The 24,846-nt window shown below is 33.2% G+C and overlaps 2 protein-coding genes across 2 annotated transcripts in view; both read left to right on the top strand.

The window, feature by feature from the left end:
* The first annotated feature begins 210 nt into the window (after positions 1–210).
* LOC129945304 (vitellogenin-A2-like) lies at positions 211–16,318 on the top strand. The gene is made up of 3 exons (XM_056054959.1): positions 211–215; positions 15,322–15,640; positions 16,118–16,318. The coding sequence occupies exons 1-3, from the start codon at positions 211–213 to the stop codon at positions 16,316–16,318; spliced, it is 525 nt and encodes a 174-aa protein (XP_055910934.1).
* Positions 15,227–24,846, top strand: part of LOC129946452 (uncharacterized) — a 38,579-nt gene continuing 28,959 nt past the window's right edge. Inside the window, exon 1 of the mRNA XM_056056635.1 lies at positions 15,227–17,079. Within this exon, the coding sequence (XP_055912610.1) occupies positions 17,014–17,079 (66 nt within the window). The 5' untranslated portion in view covers positions 15,227–17,013. The remainder of the gene's footprint in view (positions 17,080–24,846) is intronic.

Here is a 24,846-nt window from a genome sequence, read left to right on the forward strand (position 1 = left end):
ATTTAATTTGAAATGTCAAATCTGAAATTTGAATTTGAAAGTTTTTGTGTGAATGCATCAAGATCGGTTATTCGTTGAATGATTTCATTGAGTGGATGAAAGTGTTCAAGATTGGTTGTGATCTATTTAAGGCATGAACACATTGGTGGCGTTCTTTGCTAATAATGACAATCTTTAAAGATGAAAATTGTATTTTCTTTTTTTAATAGAATGGTGTAAATACTGTGTAATGGCATCATCTGTTTGTGAAACGATTGTTTTTCTTGCTCACAAAAATTATTTCGTTTATTAAAAACTCGTTCAAAATGGATTTAAAAAAATACTTAAAGATGCCAAAAATAAGCAACAAAAAGAAAGACAAATTGGGATAGTTTCGTTCATCTTGTGGTGAATTTCAACCAAATTGTGTGAATAATTTTGTATACAAAATTTGACAGTTTGTTTACCAAATAAAGAACTTTACCGAATTTTAAACTTATAGCCTTTTCACAAAATCGGGGTTTCGACAAAAAAAATTTCGAAAACCAGAAAATCGGTCACACCGAACATTTACAAGTTTTCATTTGACATTTAAATTTATTAAACACCGACTGTCAAATTTTATATCGATGAAAAAATTTTTGAGTAAAAATTTTTGATCTTCTCAACTTATTTGTGAAAATAAAATGAATTCTAACCAATTCAAATTGATTTTAACGTAACACTAGCTTGTCTTGAAGAAGAGTTTCCACTCAATTTCTGGGGACGGGTGGAATGGGCTCACGACATGAATCAAAAAGAACTGCAAGCTTGCTTAGCTGCAGCTTTCGTCTATGTTTACTTCAACCGGTCCTAACAATTTACTAAGGAGAAGCTAATTGTCTAGAAAATATATCATAGAATCAACAACAATCAAAACTTTTACAATACCAATTCATTTTATTTAAAACAATTTTTTCGTCTTTCACAACATATTCAATCCAAAATACTGAGCCTATGACTGTTGCTTCTGCTGGCCAAATGTCCCTTCAGAATTTTCATATATTGTGGCCATCCGAGCAACTTATAGGCGGGGTTGAGAAGTGCCGGAGAAGAAAAGGTCAATTCCTACTTCCAGATTCGTACCAAAATCACACTCATCAAAAGCGGTCATTGAAGCTGTTATGATGGGCTGCAATTTCTCCATGACTATCTCTGTTTTGGTTTTATTTTCTGGAACAACGATTCCCTCATTATGGAATGTTTTGGCGCAAATTTTCGTAGCCCGCTGCGACAAAGCCTCCGCCAGAGATTTTCTTTTATACTTATTCTCCTCCACAAATGAACTTATCGCCTTTCTCATATCTCCCAAACCCTTGTAATTGAACGGAGTTACCGAAAAGTCTTTCTCCAGGTAGCAAGCGAAATAGTCGAACATATTTGTGGCGACGAGTTCGAATACGCATCCCATTGAAACGTTATTATGAACTATGAGCAAGGCTTTTACTCTCGACGTTTTTTTGTTGCCACGCAGCTTCCCAAAACTTTAATTTTTTTTTCCATATTCTGTAAATAAAAAATTAATAATTCTTATTTTGTAAGGAAATTGTAAAAATATTATTACTTACCACGACCAAATTTAATTCAAAATGAAATATTTGTGTTGACAGCAGCCATCGGCCTTTTTTTACATTAATTTGAGCGCTGAATGTTTCAAAAGGTTTGTTTGTTTAGTTCAACTTTGAATTGCTACTAGTTTGCGAGAGGTTTTATATAAAACTTGTGTTTTACGAAAACTTGTGGTTTACGAAAATTTGTGGTGTACCAAAAATGTTTGGGAAAACTTGAGTTTTCGATATAGGTTTTCTGCCAAAACCGATAATTTTGGGAAAACCGGGTTTTGGACATGGTGTGAAACGCCTATTACCCATTTTTTTTCAAATAGCCGTTTATCAAGAAGTAAAGTAAGGTAAGGCAAAGCAAAATCAAATCGTTTTATGTATATTCAAGATGTTTTACTGACTCTTTATTTAAATATAATTGGCTTATCAGTCACTAGACAATTAAGTTGCTATTAAATGTTTGTTTAAATTACCTGCAACTTTAAATGCTTTAATGAAAATCATTAGGCTTTCCAAAGAACTTGTTTCCAAACAAAATTAAAGCTGAATAATAATAATACATTTTTAAAGCAATCAGTATTAGCGATATTTTTAAAGATCAAACCAATTTTTATACTTAGCACTATCACGGAAAAACATCTGTTAAACATCTATTTCTTCATTCGATTTTTAAAGCCAACCAATATTACCTACACTTGTAGTTAAAGTTAATCGCTGGCCTGAAACCATACGTTTCCACTGCGCTGCACCTTTGCCATAGTTATATGGAGTACAGATGCCACAATTCCCACATCATGACCCATTTGCAGAGGGGGTTACGCTACTCTGATGCTCTGCTCCAAAAATAAAGTATTTTTCTCACTTTTTTTAGCTGTCCATTCGCCAAAACGCAGTGCACCCAGATTATACACAATACACCTTCATCTTTTCCCAAAAAAAAAAAAAAAATGGGCCAACGACCAAGTGTGATCTTATGGCTATGTTGTATTGCAACTTTGCTTTAAAAAACGTTTTTTATATTACAGAGCTACAATATTTAAAGATTTAACAGCTTCTGTTTTATTTTCTTGCGGGCTGCTTTTTAATTTTCGGAGTAAAAATGTTCCACATAAAGCATTTCAAGCTTAATATCGTTCATAAACGTATTTTCTTTGTAATAAATTAGTTTATAACAATTTTAATTCATTTAAAACAAAGATGTAATTCCAAGAATATCTTTAAAAGTTTCTCATAGAATGAGGACAACGAAACTCCTAAAGTATACATCTTTTGACTTAAATTTACAAAGCCATCAAATTCGAAACAAAAACGAACAAAACCAATTCCTTCTCTTAATAATCTCATCAAGTCTTGGCAATATAGTCAAGCCAAAACATCATCAACCTAAAACCTAAAACCATAGAAGAGAAATCGAAAACTTCGTAATCCCATCATATCACTTCAGCTTCATAAGAAAACAGAGCCCTAATAAAGGACGAAAAGTCTCTACTTGTGACAGTTTGCTGTGTGCTGCCTCGCCCAATTTATATTCCTGTGCCTGGTGCCTATGGTGAATGTTTAGCTCTGGGTGCGTGTGATAATTTTCCACTTTGCTTGAGCTATCAAAATTTAATTTTGCTCCTCTGCCAGATTTTATTCCGATGATGTTCAGATTCAAAGTCATTCTATCTCGCTCTCTTATTCTATTTCTTCAATGATTTTCAAAACCGCAAACACACAACCGACAACGAGCATAAGATTCAACGTTTTTGCTCCTATTTTCTCTTTGTATATGGATAAATTTATACAAGCACGTACTATACATATTTATATGTCCTATAAATCCTCGCAATTTAGAGTAATAAAGTAAATCATTTTATTTTATTTTTACTCTCTCGTCCTTTCAAAATTTATATATTGGAATAAAATTTGATTACACTGCAGACAAATGCTCCTAACCACATAACCACACCATCAGCTCAGGATACAGGAAACGGAAATGTATGTTGAAACAAGGATGAACATTTATTCCTGAGAATTGTAGGCAATAGGCAAGGCAAAGTAAAGTAAAGCAAAGCAAGGCACCTCTCTTCCGATTCAACTATGGCAAAGATGGAATTGCATACAATTTGCAGTTGTATGCAAATATAAGAAAGGATACAGAACAAGAAGGAGCATCCCGAAAAAGAACACCAAGAAAAAAAAACTCCCAGCTCCTCCACGAACCAACAACCATCAGCAAAGGATATAATGTAATGCGCTTATCGGTGGAGGCAGAGGGGTAAAAACGGTATTTTTTTGTTAGCTATTACCACCCCAATCCTGCCCAGACAACAAAGTCTTCAAATTTTAAATTTAAATTTTGTCCGTATTTCTTGTCGTTGTGTATCTCTGGTGTCACATTCAAAAATCTAATTTCGCTCAAGGATTTATCAACTTGAGCTGAGCTGAGCGGAGCATACGACGACGACGAAAAACCCACAGACCCATGAGGTTATGGCATCAGCTCATCTAGCGCCAGCGTAAAAAAGCCAAGAATTCGTCAAAAAGACCACACAACAGAAGAAATTTGCATTATAATTGCTTTTATACCGAAAAATTAGCTGACTTTTTAAAAAAAGAGTGTCTGATGGGGTTCTGTATAGAAGAACTTGATGTTTGGGATAGTTTGTTCGACAAAACCCCGAACAAAAAGTCTTATGCAACTTTGAATATCATTGAGATGACGCTTGCAATTTGACACATAGAGATGGAAGGAAATTTGAATCGATCCTTAAGTTTTGTTGGTTTGTAATCATGTTTGGTTTTTGGCTTTATATTGCTGGGTTTTTTGTTTGGTTTGGACGGAAGTCTCAATAACTTAGTTTTCCTAATCAATCACAATCACAACACATCATCATACACAACACACACACACATAAAACATACCAAAAGTAATTGAAGAGATAGCTCAATAAAGGACAGATGATGGTGATACGAGACATTGCAAACTGTATATCGAATGGAACGAGATGAAAACAATTCTTGTGGTGATAAAAAGGACTTCAATTATAGTAAATGCATATAGCAGGCATACATATATTGTACTGTACATGACTGTGTATCTAAATAAATGATACATTTCTATAGGGAGTTGCGATACACATCTCCATCACAAGCACAAGAAAAAGCATAGACTTTATCAAGGATATTTAATACTCGTATCGTTCATACAAGGTCAAGGATCTAAGCTGAAGCTATTATTTTCTCGCTGTTTTTGATTTGATTTGATTTAATTAGTGATAGAGACGTTAATAGCTTGATTGAACATTAAGCCTTTCAATTAGAATGCGATTTGTCACAGAAATAATTAGTTTCATAAATAATAAGTATGTTTTTGAGTAGTGTTTTAAACATTAAGAAGAAATATTTAAGTATTCTGCTGGAAATATTAACTGGGTTTGAAAAAATAAGCTTAATTTGCTGATTTGCTATTTGTTAAAAAATGTCAAAATCATGCTAATAAATCAAGTCTCACAGGATGACGAAATTTCTTCCATATATTTTTATGTCGTAATAGTATAAGCATGTGCGTTCTTTTAAACATAAAATTTCTTTCCATTATAAGGTTTTGAAACACTGATCATTGTAAGGAACTAACTTATGTAGTAAACCAGTCTTCTTTCAGAATCTTGTACATGAGAGTTTTAGTTTATTAAAAAGAAGGGGCAAGAAATTTTAAATTCGAAATGTACCGAAACTCAAAATTTTGTACCTTTTAATTTTCTTGGGAAACCAGCTGGCTGCAGGGTTAAGCATCTTTTTATGAACTACGAACTGCGAACTGTGGATGTTCGCATATTTTGACTTTTCTTTCACATGGGCTTTATTTCTATTCGCAGACAGCGACGAATTGAATTACCATTTCTCTATATTTTCCTCACCCATGATCTTTCACACAAAAATAAAACAAAAGTGGTATAATTTTGTGGTTATGTTGCTCGCCATTTATTCCTTGCAGTGTGGATGTTATGTGGAACGCAAATAGAGTTTGACAGTTCGTAACAACCTCAGTGCAATCCGTTAATACCAAATTGTTTTTACAAAATGTTCTTATTTTAGAGAACAAAATTCAAATTTTATTATCCTAACCTTAGTGCCAATTGGTTTATTATAATTTAAATGTGTTTTTGTTTGCAATTGACGTTTTGAAATGTGAAAAAACGTTTATTCGTCCATTTGTTGTTCACTCTCATGTGCAAGGCCCTTTATCTAACTATCAATAATTCTAAGTTTTCTTCTACTTTGCGGAAGTTTCTCGGGATTGGCCTTGAAGGCCTTCTGGGCTGGAACGTGGATACATCAGCTATCTTAGAGAGTGGATCACCTCGTCTAAAAACCTTTTTTGACACCGGTGAGCTTTTTACCGACTATGATTTGTATTGTAATTTTACTCTTCCAAACAAATTTGACAGGGATGCCTAAACTAGAAATCGCTCTTAAAAGTTGGTCTCTATAGATACTGTCATACGCGGCCTTGGTACTGTAGTTTGTACTTCAACGATGGCAGCTACACCTTATTTTATAGAATGGTTGCCAACTTCATTGGAAATATAAAAATAACCACAGCCAACTTCATGTAAAAGAACGAAGACGAAGGCATTAAAAATTCGAGAAGCCAACGGTAATTGACGCCATTAATATATATTTGTAGAAAAAACTAAATTATAAAGAAAGAACAAATTAAGTTTGAAGTCAAATAAACATGTTATCCAAATAAACTTGTTATATTACTGTATGGCATGGGTTTTTTTTCAAGATCTGCCATACTGTGAATATTTCATCGATGGTAGACTTTCCTAGTCTTAGCCAAAGTAATATGGACCTATCAGGTTGCTGACGAACGTTTTCAGATGTTCATGTAAAAGAACAAAAAGGATCTCATAAGGGATATTAAGGAGACTGGTGTCTATGTAGTTGGCGCAATTCAGAGGGTCTCCCTACTTGAGGATTGGGTGAACTTTTGCTGAGATTCCACTCATCGGGCATGTTTTTATCCAAATATATTTTGCCGATGAGTTGGAGCATTCTCCTTACCAAGTTCTTGACTACTGCTTTGAATAATTCGATAGATGCCGTCAGCTATAGCAGCTTTCAGTTTCCATATAGCTCTCGCTTTACTTCACCTAAGTCGAAACGGGACCCATTTTCTCGTATTAGTGAAATAAATCACTAAGGACGTTTTCGCAATCGAGCAAAAGAGCTTGTTTAAAAATATTTGATTTACAATTGAGTCCAATTAATAATAATAAACAACTCTCAACTTTTGCTGTGTGCGAGTAATGTTGTCAGAGATGAAGGGGACCTGAAAATTTAAGCCGAAAATATTTGCATTTTAACACTTTTTTTTAGCATTTTTTTGTTATTAACCCTGTAAACATGTCGTGGAAGTCTAACCATGATCCTATCTATTTATGTTATGTTTGCGGAGAACTGACATTCAAAAAACAAAGACGAAACTTTACGAATCTTGTGTTGGAGTGTTATCACCAATGTTTTGGTTTTTCTGTCTCCCATCAAGACAAATCCTGGGCTCCTTATGTCTTGCATAACGTGTGTGAAAAATTCAACCGACTGGAAGAAATGCGCACGACCTATGCCGTTTGTAGTACCCATGATATGGACTGAACACCGAGATCATGTTTCGGATTGCTATTTTTGTCTCACTGACATAAACGGTATAAAATAAAAGAAAAAAATACTTTTATTTAGCATAACTTATCTTCGGCTATAAGACTAGTCTCTGATTGTAAAAAATTGCTACAATCAGAACTATTACTAGTTGCAACTATGTCTGTTGAGAATGACCATTCACACCCGTCCACTTTAGGTAAATGTGTTGACGAGGACGATGACTTTCAGTTTAAAGTAATCGCAAACGTGCCACATTTCATAACTCAAGGAGACTTAAATGATTTAGTTTGGAATCTAAATTTTTCCAAAAAACAATCAGAACTATTAGGATCTCGTCTTAGCGATTGAAAAAAATCTGCATGGAAGGCTTTTAAAAATGTTGTTGCAAATTTGTTGGGTAACCACAAGAGTGACAGCTACAGCGAGTTGGTTAGCGAGCTGTTAATGACATATAACGATATGGGTTGCAACATGTCACTTAATATCCACTTTTTAGACTCCCACCTGGATTTTTTTGCTGACAATTTAGTGACTGTCAGCAACGAGCACGGTGAGAGGTTCTATTGAATATGGAAAAGCGGTACTAGGGCAAATGGAACCCAAATATGTTAGCGGATTACTGCTGGGAAATTAAAAGGGACCAACCAGAAGTGAAACATGGAAGAAAATCTAAGATTTATTAAGTCATTTATAAAAAAATATAGTTTTGATTGACAAGATCTGTGTTATTTCATAATATTTTAAATTACTCAATAAAATAAAATCTTTGGCCAAGAAGTTGCATGACAGTGCAGTGCATTGCTTGGTATTCAGCCATTAATTGTCAGCCATATATTTCCTACTAACACCGTCTAAAAACAACTTGATTTTCATTTAGGTCAGACACTATTGTTATATCTGTCAATCGTGTACACTTATGTAACTTAAAGTCTAGTAGGTGTATAAAAATGAAACAAATTTTCTGTTGATGTAAATATATTTAAACATTGCCACTTTACCCTACTAAATACTTTAAAAATGTTTCTACCTTAACTTTACCACTTAACATGGTTTGTGTTTTAGCTAATCAAAGTTGTGACAACAACCGAAGCTTTTCTTTTGTTGAAAATGTTAAAGAAAAAGCCGGTTTCGTGGTCTGTTCACACGTGACGTCTTTAACAATTTGTTTTCATCATACAAGAAAAGAGAGGGCTATATATATGAGAAAAGAAAAAGGTATATAAAGACACCGGCTTCGGCTCCGGCATCAGCAACGGCAACGAGGAACGACCACTGATACTGAACCGGGTGAATGAAAGCCGAAAGTGTGTCATGCAAATGTGAATATAACCACACCCTCTCTGTAACCCAAAATCTACGTTTATTGGAAAAAAGCTTTTAACGATTCCTAAGCTTTTGTGCGACACAAAGAGCACGAATATTTTCCTTGCTGTTTTGCTGGATGGGGTTGTTGATGCTGATGCTGATGGTGGACCGTGGACCATTTACCCTTATCCCTGTTGTCATCACCACTTGACTTCACTACGCTTCAACTACGACTACTGACTTGGTCCATTTGGTGCAGCAGAGCAGCAAGACGCGGTGCTAAATTCGGCACCTCTAACTCCTGGTTTATTTATTTTTGTTTTGCTGGTACTGCTGTTTCTGTTGGAAGTGCTCCAACTTGCCGCATGTAGTTGCACGTCAACCATCTTTAATCGGGCTATAGGACTCTGACTCTGATGTAAAATAAGTGTTAAGGGAATGGTGTGATGACTGAGATGGGTATTGGATTTTGATGGTACTGCAAGAAGCTGGAAAAAAAGTTCAGTTGGAATTCATTACAGTTTGATTTGGGATCATTTCGACGAGAAAGGCTTTAGTTTTTTGGGCGTTGGTGTAGTTAGTATTTGGCTTAGTCAAGTTCAAAAGTTCTACACACACGAAACACGATATCGCAGTTTTGCAAAACTTTGACGTGCCAAAAGCCAAACATAGATATAAATAGATGCTTTTGCTTACACTAGGCTAGGCTGTCGCTGTCATCTGCTTCTGCGGCGTAGAATTGTATGCAACCATTGCATCGCATTGACATTGTTTTGGGGTTGGGTGGCTCTGTGGACACTTTTCCAATTTAAGCCCGATTCGTGACGTGAGCAATAACGTCATAGAAATTGTAAGTATAATATGTATGGATGTACCTACATACGTATGTATGTATGTATATGCATTTCCCTACATACTTACTAACTTGTGGAAGATGTTATACCTATGATTTCTGGGTTTTTATTCGTGCTTTGAAAATAAAATTTATTTATTCCCTTGATTGCGGGAGTGTTTAAATTTTTGGCGGCAAATTGTATTTTAGTCTCCAAATAAATACTGATTATGTGAAATATTCATACATATGAATTAACCTACTAGATACTAGATCTTATGTTATATACCCACAAGGAATCCAGAATATCTATCTACCTTTTGTATTGTACTTATGTACATATAAATTCAGAGGTACAAAAGTTCCTTTGATGCTTGGACTTTAAACTGAACATTTTAAAGATAGGAAGGTAAGGTAGGTATATCTACAAAACCGACCTACCTGTTGATTTATAATAAAAGTAAATATCATTGTTTTTGGACACTTTAAAAAACGTTTTTCGAACCTACGTTAAAATCAAAATTAAATTATAGATACCTATACACATAGATTAGAACAATTAAAGCGTAACAATTCTGTCACAAATTATTTTGAAAAGCTTTAATCGTTTCCCCAAGGGAAAAAATCGCTGTTTTTGAAACATTCTTCACTGAATTCGTATTCGTATTTATTTTGGTCATATGTTGTGTTATATTTTTCAAATCAGACCAGTAGTTCCTGAGATGAACGCCTTCAAACAAACAAACAAACAAACACACTTTCTTTCAAAGCTTGTAAAATAATAATTGATTGATAAATCATAAATCCTGATTGATATTTAAAACCGCCAGGTTCCACAATCTATATTACATATGTAAAGTTCTGATACATAGATTATGCTGATATTAAGAGAAATAATCTTAGGTATACAACTTAATGTTGGCAGTACTATTTTAACTGGCTGCCATATTGTCAGCTGTCAAATAATTGGGTGAATGCATCCAAAGCAAGATTGTTGTTGATTCCATTATTTCCAAAATCGAATTTTGTTTATTGACATTTTCTTTAATCAATTGAATAAAAAGGACCTGTGGTTTACTTGACTTAATAGAAGACATGTTTTGTAACCGCATAATTTTACTTTACGGACTCGTGAAATGGCTTACAAAATCGAGCGTTTTTAGCTATTTTCTGTAGGGACATTTTATTCTAAGTCAACTTCCCAGAAGCAATTGACCTCTTGAAAGACATTTTCATCGCCTTATTGCGGATATACGGCCACAAATGTTGGAAAAAATCATCTAAATTTGGACTTACCAAATAAGACAGCTGTGAAAATCATATGCCAGAAGCCATATTTATATTACGAGGAATTGGAAACAATCATGTTTGTTTTCTTTCATATCTAAAAAGACATCCTTCAGTTCTTAATTTCTTACTACGAGGAATAGCGTTATTACCAGTGTTTTGTTGAAAAATCTATCCATAGTTTAGTAGGATTTTACACGAATAACAAAAACAATATCCATAGTATGAAAAACACCGATAAAATTTACAGTAGAATCTTACTATGGATGGGTTTCGTATAAATATAGGAGTCTTGAAGGGATCTTATGTGATCTCGTTCTCAAATGTTGGTACGATTGATATTGAATTGGTATCTCTGTGGCTTTGTTCGTTGAGTTGTTATGTATTTGGAATCATGTGTGTTTTCCATTGGGGAAAAAAAATCAATCTATTACTGTTGTTATTGTTTAGTTTTGTTAGTGAAAATGAAAATAGGAAAGATATTTATGTTTTGATATGTTTCCACCAAAGGTTTATCTCAGTTTAGATTAAATAAACCTTCACGGTGTTTGCACCGCACAAGAAGATTTAAAAATGATTAAGTTTGACACCACTTTCTAAAATCCAAATGGTGTGATAGTGAAATAGTTTGATTCGTGTTAAACAATGAAAAACTGAATAGTTCAGCACCATATAAGAATATGCTAACCAACTCCTTCACACATGTTTTTCTACGCAAATTTTGACTCGACTCCGATCCCCTACCGGAATCGAGGCGAGCTTGAAGCTCGCTTCATCACCACAAGTTAATGTAGTAGTCTACGAACAAACCCCCTCCTTGTAGCAATTGTTAAATGAGTTTTTTTTATAGAATCTCAATGTTTTGTTCACATTTATTGTTGAAAATTGTCCATTTCATTAGTTAAAAATAGTTTTTGTTTGCTAAGTTAATTTAAACATATTATTTTCACAAAACTTTCTTCTATTTCTGACAGATCTTTTTTCAGTTGTATCAAATTTTAAATACAAAAATCTGGCTACTGCGGATCGTTTTGTTGGCAATTTCTCACTGTACTATATATGAAATACCAAAAAACACACTTATTAATATTCGGTAAAATTTGTAGCATAACTTAAAGTCACCCTAAAAATAATTCTAGATTGATGAGGCGTCCCAAATGTTTCGACATAAAACAGCTTTAAATTCATCACTATGTTGCATTTGGATTGAAAATCTTTTATGATAATTTAAAATGCTTGTCCAGCTATGAAAAAGAAAAACAAGTCTTCTATAATTTAAATACTATTTTATATAAGTGTTGAAAACCAGAAAGCACCGTTTTTATTAAGTTTTCTAACGCGAATGCGTTTTCAAAACTGGGTTGAGGTTGAAGTTTTTGAGGCGAACTAATTTGATATTTTATTTTGCTAGCTAAATAAATAAATAAATTAGGTGGCGCAACAGTCCATGAAGAACCAGGGCTTGGTGACTTACAACTCTCAACCATTCCTGTGTGCGAGAAATGTTGTCAGGGATGGAGGGGACCTACAGCTTAAATGCCAAATCCGCACAGCACTTTTTCATGACAACAATTACTCTTGTAGACCTGTGGCATGACAGTCCAACGCGCTAACCATCATGCCACGGGTACTACTACTATTTCGCTTTTTAATTCCTTATTAAAACTTCAAAAAGTGTGCTATTTACTATTTATTCAAACGAAATATGTAATATGGAGTTGTTTTTTAAATCATAGATTTTGTAACTAGAATATCTTTTTTCAACTCATTTAATACCAAAACATTTTGTTCGGATGTTTTTGAACTTTGTAGACACATTGTTTGATGATGGGTGAGTTAAGTTAGAAAAGTGCTTTCTGAGATAAGTGACCAACCTACAAAATTTAATTTTGTAACAAAAGTGATGATCTTTCGAAAATTCTTCCAACATCGAGGCTGTTTTTCATTAAAAAATCTCACGAATTTACTAACCATCAGACTCACGATGAAATAGACAGAATTGGAGTCTTGAAAAATAGTAACTGTCAAATTACAATACGTGAAATAAATCACACTAATTTCTTCCATTTATTCAGCTATTTTATTCGGGGTATTAAAAATCAGATCATCTTAAAGGAGACACTCTAACAAAACGCAAACTCCTTTGAAATAACTCTTTTCAAGTTAGCTGTTAATTGAATAAGTTTTAGAATTTACTAAAACGTTAAATTTTTAACTCGCAATTCAAAAACATGGTCCGAAAACGGTCAAAACTGAATAACAATATCAAGTTGTTGCCAGCTTGATACTGAGGTATATTTTGTGATTTTTGACCAGTACAATAATTGTTATTTATCAACTCAAGTTAAAGAAGAGTAGCCAAAAAATTTCCTAACAATTTTTTATTCCATAAAACCAAAACAAAAGTATTAACAAGAATGAGAAAACTTTTAAAAATCCTAGAGAAGTTGAGGTCAAACCGATAAGCCCCACAGGTGTTATAGACATTTGTAAAGCATAGACATAGTAAAGATTGTAATTTTAAAGGAAGAATTCCAATATTTGCATAATATTATGAACATAGATTTACCATCTTAGTAGCAGTAGAATGATGGTTAGTGCGTTGGACTGTCATGCTAGAGGCCTTGGGTTTGATCCCTGCCTATGCCACCTAAAGTTTTTTCTTCACGGGTACTGCCTCTTGCGAGGAATTGACAAATTCTCCAAGAGTAATTCTTGTCATGAAAAGTGCTTTCTCAAATTTGCCTTTCGGATTCGGCTTAAAATTGTAGGTCCCTTCCATCCCTGACAACAGTACTGCCACACCGAATTGGTTGAGAGTTGTAAGTCACTAGGCGCCAGTTCTCAGCGGACTGTTGAGCCAGCCAATTTATTTGTTTTATAAGATTTACTTTTAGAGTCTTCAAAATCTTATAAGTACTTTTGCTTTATTAACAAAAACTTTCTTTTAAAATAATATTGAAACATTCAAATTCGACATTCATGGTATTAACGGAAACCAATTCTTTGTAGTTTAAACATTGTTGTGAAAACAATATAATATGAACTCGGCACACTTTAATGCAAATATACCAAAAATCTTTAAACAAACTTCAAAAAATCAAATATCAAAAAATTATTAGCCACTGAAAAAAATATCATCTATACTCGTAAAACCTCTTAAAGTCAGGTACAGGTAACTTCTTTACCAGCATCAAAAGCAAATTATGATTTGTTGATTTCAATTTCGTTGTTCCTCTTTAAGCTAAATGTAAACAAATTCCAACGACATATAAAACACCAGCATCAGAAGAAGAAGAAGCAGGAGCAGCACATCATCATCACCATCATCATCATTGTCAACATTATTATTCCCTTCCACATCAATGCAACCAACACCTCCACCTCTAGCCACCTTTACCTTATACCTCTTATACGAAAATTAGGTCCATTCCAATGGTATCGGCTGAGAGAGAGATAGTAAATCTTCTACCAAATAAAATAAAGAAAAAAACTTAACGAACCATAAAATATTTATAGTAAACTAAAAAGTCACACGCTTACAATCCTCGCACTCATGTTCAACAACATAGCGGACATTTTTTCTTTTTCAATTTTAAGGGATGTTAAAATTCGAAACAGAAACAGAATCGAATCACTGTGCGAATTGTGTGAGATGAAATGTTCATCCTCTCCATTATAGCCTCTTCCTCGGGAGATGTTGTTCCTTCATCCTTCCAGCGCATGGGTGTTGCTCCAAAGGGTGGCTTTTTCCAACCAAAGTATCCTCAAAGGCAAAAATTTCACGAATTTCATCGTTGTCGGTTGTGTGGTCGTAGCTTTTTAGAAACAAAATTTAATATAATATACACCAGTTCTCCATTATCCTTAAAAAAATATTCAACTCCCAAACTTTTTTGAAAATCTCCAAAGGATTTCCAGAAAGATAACTTTATTTCCTCAATAAACAACAAACAACCAAAAATAGAAATTCCAAAGTTCTTATATTTTATTTGCATCGAAAACGAAATCAAAATCAAAATCGAAAGATAAAATGGTTACTCGCGAGTGATGGGATGCTTTGCAGGACAATTTATAGCGAACAAGAAAACACAAAGGACTATGAATAAGGTTTGAGTTGCGAATCCTAAATCTCGAAAACGGGTTGTGATTGATTTAAAAAAAAAATAAGTTTTTGCAAAAAGAAAAAAAAAACTAGGTGTGGTGGAGGCTACATCAATTAAGTATTAAAAGGACATTTTTGCTACGAACGAAAAAAAAAAACAAAAAAAAAATCTCAAGTCCTTCTGATTGAGATTCCCCCGCCCCCGTCAAGTTTCGTTAAGATTTTCCAGGTTTCGAACGATTCGTTGAGTTCATCTGCGAACTGTGAGCGCATCTATCTCCCGTGTGCTGCTATTTTATCTTAATCCACAAATTCTCATATTGTTTACATTCTCCATATTATTTTTGTTGAAATTCAAATTGTTCCTGTCAAATGAATTTAACCAAGAGAAGCTGCAAGAACTAAGAGAAAACCACTTCCACCACCCACACCTTCTGAAATCTTAACTAACCTTAGCCGTAGACGTAGCCATAGCCGCCTGTCACTAAGTTCACATCGCTCCTTGTCATTATTATCAACAAAGTTTTGAAAAAATAAAATTCAAAAACAAATTCGAAAAGAGAGCGAATCGAATCGAAACAGAACAGAACACACAGCAAATACAACCATCAACAACGAGAACGAGAACGAAAACGAGTACAAGAACAAGAAGAAGAAGAACAACAGGAGCACAAACCGAAGGAGCAAGAGCATATTCGCGCACCACCCCTCCCATCATTCAGCAGCAGCAGCAGCAGTAGCAGCATCAATTCATCTCCTATATACACGCGAACAGAGTCCTTTCTCTACTACTTTCGTCGGTGTATCGATCCGTACACATCACCACCATCATCATCACCATCCTCGTCATCGTCGTCAGCAGGACTTTACTTCTTCTCCGTGTGTCCTGTGTGCTATAAAAAAACATCTCTACGGATATTCTACGTGAAAAAAAATTTAAAAATTTAGCTTAAAGGATAACTCGAGTTAAGTGATAAAAATAAGTATATATTAAGTTTGCATCCTTTTGCAGAGAAAAATCAAAACCAAAAAAAGTCCTTCACGACGAGAAGGGTGTTGTAGAAAAATTATATCGAACCGTTGTGAAATTTCGGGTGTTGACGTCGCCCCCCCTCCCCCTTCTGTGTCTGTGTTTGTGTATCAAATTACAAATAAAAAAAATATTGCATTTTCAATTTGCGAATATAAAAATCCTTAAAGCTTGAATTTGAAAATAAAGGACTCAGAACCAAAACCAAGTGAATGTGTAAAAAAGTGCAAGAAAACTTTGCAGAATTCAAAAGGATACATGATACATCTGCGGTTTTCGATTCTAGATAAATTTTAAAAATATAGGTGGGTGTGTTTGACGCATAGCACCACAGTCGACAAGGTAGTAGCAGTAGCAGTAGTAGCAGCAGCAGCTCTAGCAGCACAGCACAGAACAAGCAGAAGCAGCATCACCAGCATCAGCATCGAAAAGGAGGTTCGGGTCGCAGGCGGGGGCACAAAAAAGTTGCTATATTCAAAAAGGACATCATCGCACTTCCAGGCAGCTGTGCCTTGGTGAGGCCATAAAACTTAACGAAACCTCAGAGACTATCATCAGCAAAATAAATGTTTAAGGAGCAATTCTCTCATATTGGAAAGTGATCCACAACAAATGAGTGTCCTCGAATAAAATTCAAAATAAATCCGAAATTTTAATACACACACATACATACATATATTTAATATATCTATAAGTACAACACGGGAGGAGACATATATTCCTTGAGACGACGACGTTTAATCAAACTAAAGGAAGAACAAAATATTTAATATTGTAAAAATTCAAAACACAACTAAAAAACCATCATACACCAGAATAAAAAAAAAATGAAGTCTTTAAAAGAAGTTAAATTACAAAGTAATTTAGGTTAGAAAAAGGACTGTAAACAACATTTTGAAAATACAACAAAAGACAATCTTACAGAGTGTGAACACATTATAGGTATATACTCGTATAGTTCTGGCAAGGACATTTGTTTTTTTCGTTTTTTCGTTCGTTTTTAATTTGTGGGAAATATTGTGCCGACTGTGCGCGGAATTGAAACAGAAAAAAAAAGAAACACGTTTATAAAACTAAAAATTAATTTTTGAGCAAACTCAATACTCAAAAAATCTTCAAAAGAGGATTAATTTGAGGAAAAACAAAACTGTAATCTGTAATATTGCATCTGGAACATATCGTTGAAATACTGTACTATTGAAAAGGACTAAACACAAGCAAGATGGGAGCAAAGGAAAGTGTTGAAGCTGCGGCTAAAATGAACGTCGACGGTTGGGGACAAGTTGAGGTTCGTTTTTCTTATTATTTTTTAGTGTACAAAAAATGTTTAAACTTAAAAAAAAACCTGAACACAAATGTATGAATATCAATAACCCAAGATTTTAAACAACCTACTTTTCTTAAGTTAGCAATTAATTTGCTATTCAAGAATTGTAATAACTATTTTTTTTAAATTGTGCAAGTTAACAGGTCTGAATATAGTGACAGCAAGAATTAAACGTATTTAAAATGTCAGAAATTCAGAAGTTTTATGGATTAAGGAAATTACTTAAAGAGGTAGTAGGAGATCAACGTTAGAAATTGATTGGAATTGTGTATTTAAAAAACACACTTTTCTTTTTGTCAAAAAACAGTATCAAACTTCGATGGCAAAATTAGTTAATTTGGATTTCAAATTACTAAAAATTTGCTTCATTTGCAAACAATTTGAAAAATATTTTTAAATTTCAAGATTCAGATGCCGAAGTTACAGAAATTGTGCAAAAATATCAACAATCGCTCTCGTGAAATGTTCAACCTACTAATTTGTTTTCTTGGAAAGTTATGTCCAATAATTGTATTATTTTAAGCACTGATATCCTCCAACAGGTTAGGTTAGGTTTTTTTTCGAAATTTTGGGAAACACGGATATTTTTGCATTTATCAAATTTTTCCATCAACGAAAAATAAAAGTTTCGTAGATTGGATTAAATACCAATAAAATGTACTGTTTACATTTGGTCAAGGAATATCGTTTACAGAAAATTAGAAATAATAGACGTGGTCATTGTCTAATGGCAATATTTTAACAGCTCTAAAATTCCATTCGCAAATATCGTTTATTTAAATCAACTATTGAAGTTTATGTAATAAATATTTTGCAATAGTTGTTTGATCTAGTTTTTTTAGAACATTTCAGTTATTTATCTATTTTTTCTCCAAAACTTTAAACAATGTTAACTTCTAATTTTAAAAAGTGAGACTTAGAGACTTAGTTATAGCTATTATTGGTTTTTAGCATTGAAATTAATCATTGAATTTTTTCTGAAATCACTTTCAGAAAAATAATTAAAAGTATTGGTTTGCTGAAAAGAAACAGCCTACAAAGTTTTTCGCAAAGAAACATGTCATTGGAACTATCAAAAAATTGAAAAACAAACAAGTGAAACAATTTCTTTGATTTTTCGACAAAATGAAATCAGCTGTTCAGGAAAATACTTTAAATTACAGCCAGGAAAATAACTGTGTTAATAAAATTTCAAAAAGTTCTTTGTAAGTTGTATTTTCAATCAAAGGAAAACACAATAAATTCTTCATTTATGCATTTTTGCGGATTCATTTCGAGCTGGCCCCCAAGCTCGTCTCCTTTTTTTTTTATTGTAAAAATATAATCGAAATTAGTAAAGTGGTATCACTTTAAATAATGTGAAAGTGTTATTAATATGAGTTTTTATAAAATTCTTTGTAGGGAATGTTCTCAGATGTTTCCACCCATTGTCGCTATCTGGAGATAGATAGATAGATAAATTCTGTATTTAAAAAAAAGATTTTACAATTTATTTTCCTAAGAATAATGACATGGCATTGACTGCTGTCTTCCTGAATTGACATTTCATAAGTGATAAAAAATATATAAATTAAATAGAAAATATAAAATTATTTAAATAAAAATATTAGAATAATTCGAACAATTTTTACGTGATTTGAAACACAAAATTACAATTTATAAATAAATACAATTTTTTGAATAGTAGGCTTTACTCAAAGTAAAGTTTTTACAATTTTTACGTGATTTGAAACACAAAAAAGGAAATTTTGTATGATTTGCAACATAAAATGAGATAGGTTAAAAATTAATTTAATAAGTGTAACTGTTCCGGTAGTTAAGAGCTTGTCGACAAAATTTGAATACGTTTAGCCAACCTAGTGCCCCATTCAGGATTTCGTAAAACTCTTGCATTGTTAAAATACTTTTCCGAAAGTGTAATCTACGACTTACTTGTAAAATTGGGCAAATAGCTAAAAAGTGGTAGATTTCTCTCTGTTGCACAGATCACAGCTGCGGCAAATCACTTCGGTGTGGTATAAAGTTAAAGTTTAAGATTTTGACTCTGGCTTTAAAAATAATACTTATCTGAGCAACTAAGTAATCATTTCTGAGGTAGTTCATGTCTGAATTCAATTGATAATTTAAGATTCTATAAACATTTCTAGATGCTGAGGAAATAGATTTTCTAAATACAACTTTTGGCCAAACTTAGCGATAACACCTGTGAAATGCGTTTGCCAGTCGTCATCGCCATCTATTCAGAAATGATTCTTAACAAATATTCAAACTCTTAAAGACGGACAGAGTTTCTAGAGCAGTTTATTTATTTTATTTTTGTAGATTTTTGCAATTTTAATTCACTTCTGGATTTTAAGACAAAAGTTGAAAGAAAAAAGAGCTTCAGATTTCAAAATAGTCGTTTTGAATTTGAGATTCAGTTTGAAGCCGAAAACAGTATGATATTGAGTCTAAAATCAATTGGATTAAAAAATATATTATCATAGCCTAAATTTACTCCTGACAGTAACTTAGAACTTCTGGTCCATAATTTCTCTTAGGGTCCAGTTAAAGATATCATTGATTTTCATCATTGAAACCAATCATGTTTTTTTGGTTATAGCCTTCCAAGGAAATGTATGTATGTATGTCATTGTTCACAAATTTCCTGATTAAAATAAAACAATTAAGGCTAGAGTTAATCATTAAAAACAACACTGACAGGTGGAAATATAAATACAAAAAAAAAATAAAATGATTATGTCCCGAAATGTGAAATAAACAATAAACTGTTCATTAAAGAAGATGAAACCATGAATTTGTAGTATGTAAAAAAAAATTATAACTCTTTAGCTTCATTTTGAAATTAACTTTCTTACTTACACCATCCGCCAACTGCATTTCGACAGAAATTTCTAGATTTCTATACCTCCCAGATCTTTCTGGGAGGGTAGGACATTCCTGGAAGATGGGTCAATCCATTTTTATACAGATGGTTCAAAAATAACAGAATGGGTTGGTAGAGGTGTGTACTCTGAACGACTGAAATTAAGTCTCTCATTCCGCCTTCTCAATCATTGTAGCGTGTTCCAGGCGGAACTTTTGGCGATAGAAGAAGTTTTGTCCTAGCTTAATGAAAACGTGATATCCACATTCTGGTATCCATATTTTCTCAAATAGCCAGGCCGCTATGAAATCTCTGGACTCTGTCTCTATAAACTTTATAACAGTCTTTAACTGTCGATCATCTCTAATGGAGACGGCACAACAGTTTAATATTCACCATTGCTGGTTGCCGGGCCATAGAGACATTCCAGGTGTGAATGGTGGACTGGAACTGTAAGGCATATGAACTCGCCAGGAACAGTACAGTGCAGCCCATTCTATCACGTTTGGCACATACTGGCATACCAATCGCTACTTGTAAATTGTTGATAATGTAAGACGCTATGAAGAAGGCAAACACAAGGTGGAACAACATCACCACGTGTCAGGTCACGAAAAACATCTGGCCAACACTAGATTTAAAACGTTCAAGGTACTTGCTATCTCTAAACTGATCGCATATAAGCTCGATAATAGGTGTCATAACTGTACACTGTCTAATAGGCAAGAACGCTACGTGGCTAGGCGTATTCTTAAATGACTTTTGCAGTAGCTGTATGGACGAGGAAGAGAAGGAAACAGTTCTTCATCTTCTCTGTACATTCCCTGCTCTGGCTCGAAAAAGGCAAGAATTACCTAGTAGAATTCTTCTCTAACGATCTAAACGATCCAAATCATATCAGCATAATCAGCCTCTCACGTTTCGTAAGGGACTCAAAATGGTTCCATTGAGCTTAGGAGGAAGCCTCAAGATCCAGGTGGTATCACAATGGGCCATTAAACTAGCCTTAGTGTATCCGTTTCCATCTTTAACCTAATCTAACCTACTAGCTTTCAAATCTCGAAACAAAATCTCAATGATAAGAACCAACGATAACTATAACAGTTCCCTTAAAATCTACATAAATTTCGAATCAAATTTATTTCCTTTGGTTTGCTGAATATCAAGTTGGCTGTCCATCAATCTTCGAATCAACCAGAAAATCCTGAAAATAAATACAAATAAATTAAATGTCAATTGTGCCTGCAGCAAGTTTAAATTCATAATAATACTAACTTTCTAAACATACATATGATAATTTCGGTATTTTGCCAATTTTGTTTGCTTTCATTTTTCGGGATTAATATTTTTAAATATTTATGGAAACTTACATATTTTGGAATAAAAGAGCTTTGCCTATAAAATGTTGATTTTTGGGAATTGATAAGCTTGGGTGAATTATTAGAGCAAATCAGGATAGGCCCAGCTTGCCGTTGATCTTCTCAAATCCAGAACATTAGAAGTTTTTTATAATGTTATTAAGCTCACAACAATATCTTACAGATTTTAGAACAAACATTGGTTAATAAGTTAAGTAAATCCGTTTTTCACAATTATTTTAAATTTTTTTTTATTGTCTTGAAATCCATTTTAGAAATATTTTTGAAATAAAAATGTCTTTGGAAAGAAACCAAAATTAATATTTTTAAATAAAGATATAAATGTTTGCCAAGTTTAAAAGTATTGTGAAGTAAAAAAGTTTAGTTACCTTTTATTAATGGAAATATCATCAAAGCTTAGCACAGTATATTATAGCGGTTAATACGCTGACAATAGTCAAATGCCTTTCAAAGAAAAAATGTCTATTCACATGGTTGGCAGATTTTGTCCAAAAGTCTTAAAATTTTATTATCAGAGAGTATGTTTCCCCGAAGAAAAAAATTGATAGCAATTTTCAGATATATGCTAACAATGATGTTTTTTGGAATATTGTCTTACAAAATGTAACTTCACACAATTATAATTGTAAGACATTTTGGAGAATCTTTTTGCTGCAAGAAATCTGACAATCATCTAACAATTATAATTAATTAAAATTATTTACTCCTTTGTTACATTTTCAATATACCAGTAATTATTGAAATAATCATAATTACATTTTTCAAGTATTCGAATTCGTATACTTTTGAAAATCATTATTTTTGTGCACAGGAAGTGTAAATTTATGTACAATGCCCGTGTTTTTTTTTGGCATTTTATAAATAGTATAGTAGAAAATTCCCAAGAAAACCCATAAGCATTAGCAAGATTTTTGTACTTAAAAATTGGTACAACTTAAAGAACCCCTGTCAGAATAAAAATAAAAAAAACACAAGTAGAAGAAAGTTTTGTGAAAATCAAAAGTTTAAATTAACTTCAGCAAAAAAAAATAACTAAAACTAATAAAATGGACAATTTTCAAGAAGAAATTGTGAGAAAACATATGGAAATAAAGATTCTATAAAAAAAAGTTAATTTAACAATTTCTTCAAGGAGAAGGTTTGTTCGTAGACTACTACATAAACATGTGGTTTTAAAGTGAGCTTGAAGCTCTTCTCAGTTCTTTATATACCTGAATCTAGTTGAAATGAGCTTGATTCGACTCGATTCCGGTCGGGGATCAGAGTCAAATCAAAATTTGTGAAGAAAAACCTACGTGGAGGGATTGGTTTTACAGATAATGCATTATGTCTGTTTATTTGCATGTTTGTGTACAAAAAATTTAGTTTTGTTTTAGACAAATAAAAAACAAAATTGCACATTGTAGCATATTCTGATATGGTGCTGAATTATATAGTTCTTTATTGTTTAACACGAAACTATTTCACTCTCACTTTATAAGAAACATCGAAACACCATTATTTGATATTTAGAAAGTGCTGTCGAACTGAATCATTTTTAAATCTTCTTGTGCGGTGGAAGCACCAAAAAAAATAATTTTATCTAAACTGAGATTAACCTTTCACCTTTCACTAAAAAAACTAAATAATATCAACAGTAACAGATTGATTTTTTTCCCCAATGGAAAACACATAATTCAAAATGAACAACTACTCAACGAACACAGCCATCGAGATACAGAAAATACAATATCAATCGTACCAACATCTGAGAACGCAATCACATAATATCCATTCGAGACTCGCATAAAAAATATCAACAACCCATCCGTAGTAAGATTCTACTTTAACTTTTATCGGTAGTATTCATACTGCGGATACTGTTTTTGTTATTCGCGTAAAATCCTACTACACTATTGATAGATTTTCCAACAAAACACGGGTAATTTTGTTTGCCTTTGTTTTTTTTAGAAAATGAAAACAAATACTTTTCAGAAAATCAGTTTAATTTGAGGAATTTAAACTATAATAAGCCAATATTCGTTTTAAATTAGAAAACTTTCCTTTTAAAAGCGATAAATATTGATTTTATAAGACAACTTATATACTTTATTAATTTTGTACCTTTTATTTCAAAGGCTTTTACGCTTTCTTCTATAAAGAAAAATCTTCTAAGGAGGAAGATGAAATTTGTTTGAGTTATCAAAAATGATTGCACTTGTTTTGTTTAAGCTTTCTTATAAAAATTGCCATTATAATCACTTGCATTATAATTTTATAGTTAATTAGCAAGAATAAATATCTCCCCACTTGCTTTTTTTATCGGTAACGGGGTAACGTTGGCGTTGTTGCACTCAAGTGAAGGAAGAGTTTATACATATCTATCTAAACTTATCTTAAATGACCTCACGTAAATAGTTGAATGTACATATCTATATCTTCTACACCGACAATAGAAAAATAGTTTTTGACAGACTCTTGAGTTGAGTTGAGTTTCATTTCATCTAGTTGAAACCTTAAACTTGGAAATATAGAAACGGTTGGTCGGTCTGAAAGACGGACATAAGTTGAGTGTTACCTAACTGCCATCTCTGAATAATTAATGCTCCTGCTTCCTCCCATAAGTCGGATATGGCTTTGGCTATAATATGTGGAAACTTCCATTCTCTCCTGCTACCTGCTTCCTTCTGCACGCTGTCTTTGCTTAAGGAGCTTGATGTTTTTTCTTTTATTTGTTATCGGGTGGCGACGACGAGCGACGGTAGGTGGGTGGTTGTTAGGCAAGGGGTTGTTAGGAGTAGTCATATCCCCCATTGGAACCCCTTTCTTTGCAGCTTCAGTGTGTGCTCTATCGTAACGAATTATTAATGACATGTTTACATTATCCATAATGCAAAAGACATCTAGCTGAAATGGTTACTACACACATTCAACATTGTCACCGACATACTCTCCCCATTTCGTCGGTTGTCCTCGTCCTCGCCGCGCCATCCTTTACTTCGTCCTGGCACGTCATTCTTCGTTCTTATATAGTTTATCGGCAAAGAGGTTGTTATAGAGATCGGGAGTTCCTCCAGTGTTTGGGATGTGCAGATGCCATCATCTAGCCAAACTTCCACAGGACTTGGGTAAAGGGGGATAAAGTATATGAAATCTGTTAAAATTGCTGTGAAATGGATCGTGTCATACCGGGTTAGTGCAGTAAAGGTCAAATCTGCATCTTATTCATATACAATATACACAATATACTTTATTGTACTCATAGATACAAACATTGTTCACAGAATAAACATCATACACTACACATCTTTAAGATACATAGCTCGTAGGTACATAGATACATTTATGTGTACATAAAACATGGAACTATTTTTTTCTCGCAAAATAGCAAAACATAAAAGAAATTGGTTGTAGTTTTTTTTTTGACTAAAGAAAAAATATACTCTTCTTCCTTCTCAGTCGAATTACGAGTATATAGCCGAAGGATACAGTATTTTTTTTCAA

The sequence above is a fragment of the Eupeodes corollae genome, chromosome 2 (assembly GCF_945859685.1).
Source record: "Eupeodes corollae chromosome 2, idEupCoro1.1, whole genome shotgun sequence".
Lineage (NCBI taxonomy): Eukaryota > Metazoa > Arthropoda > Insecta > Diptera > Syrphidae > Eupeodes > Eupeodes corollae.

What these genes read in the sequence shown, in the direction of transcription:
- LOC129945304 (XM_056054959.1), top strand. An exon ending in CAGGACTTTACTTCTTCTCC is followed by an intron (nt 15,641 to 16,117) that starts GTGTGTCCTGTG and finishes TTTGACGCATAG; the next exon opens with CACCACAGTCGACAAGGTAG.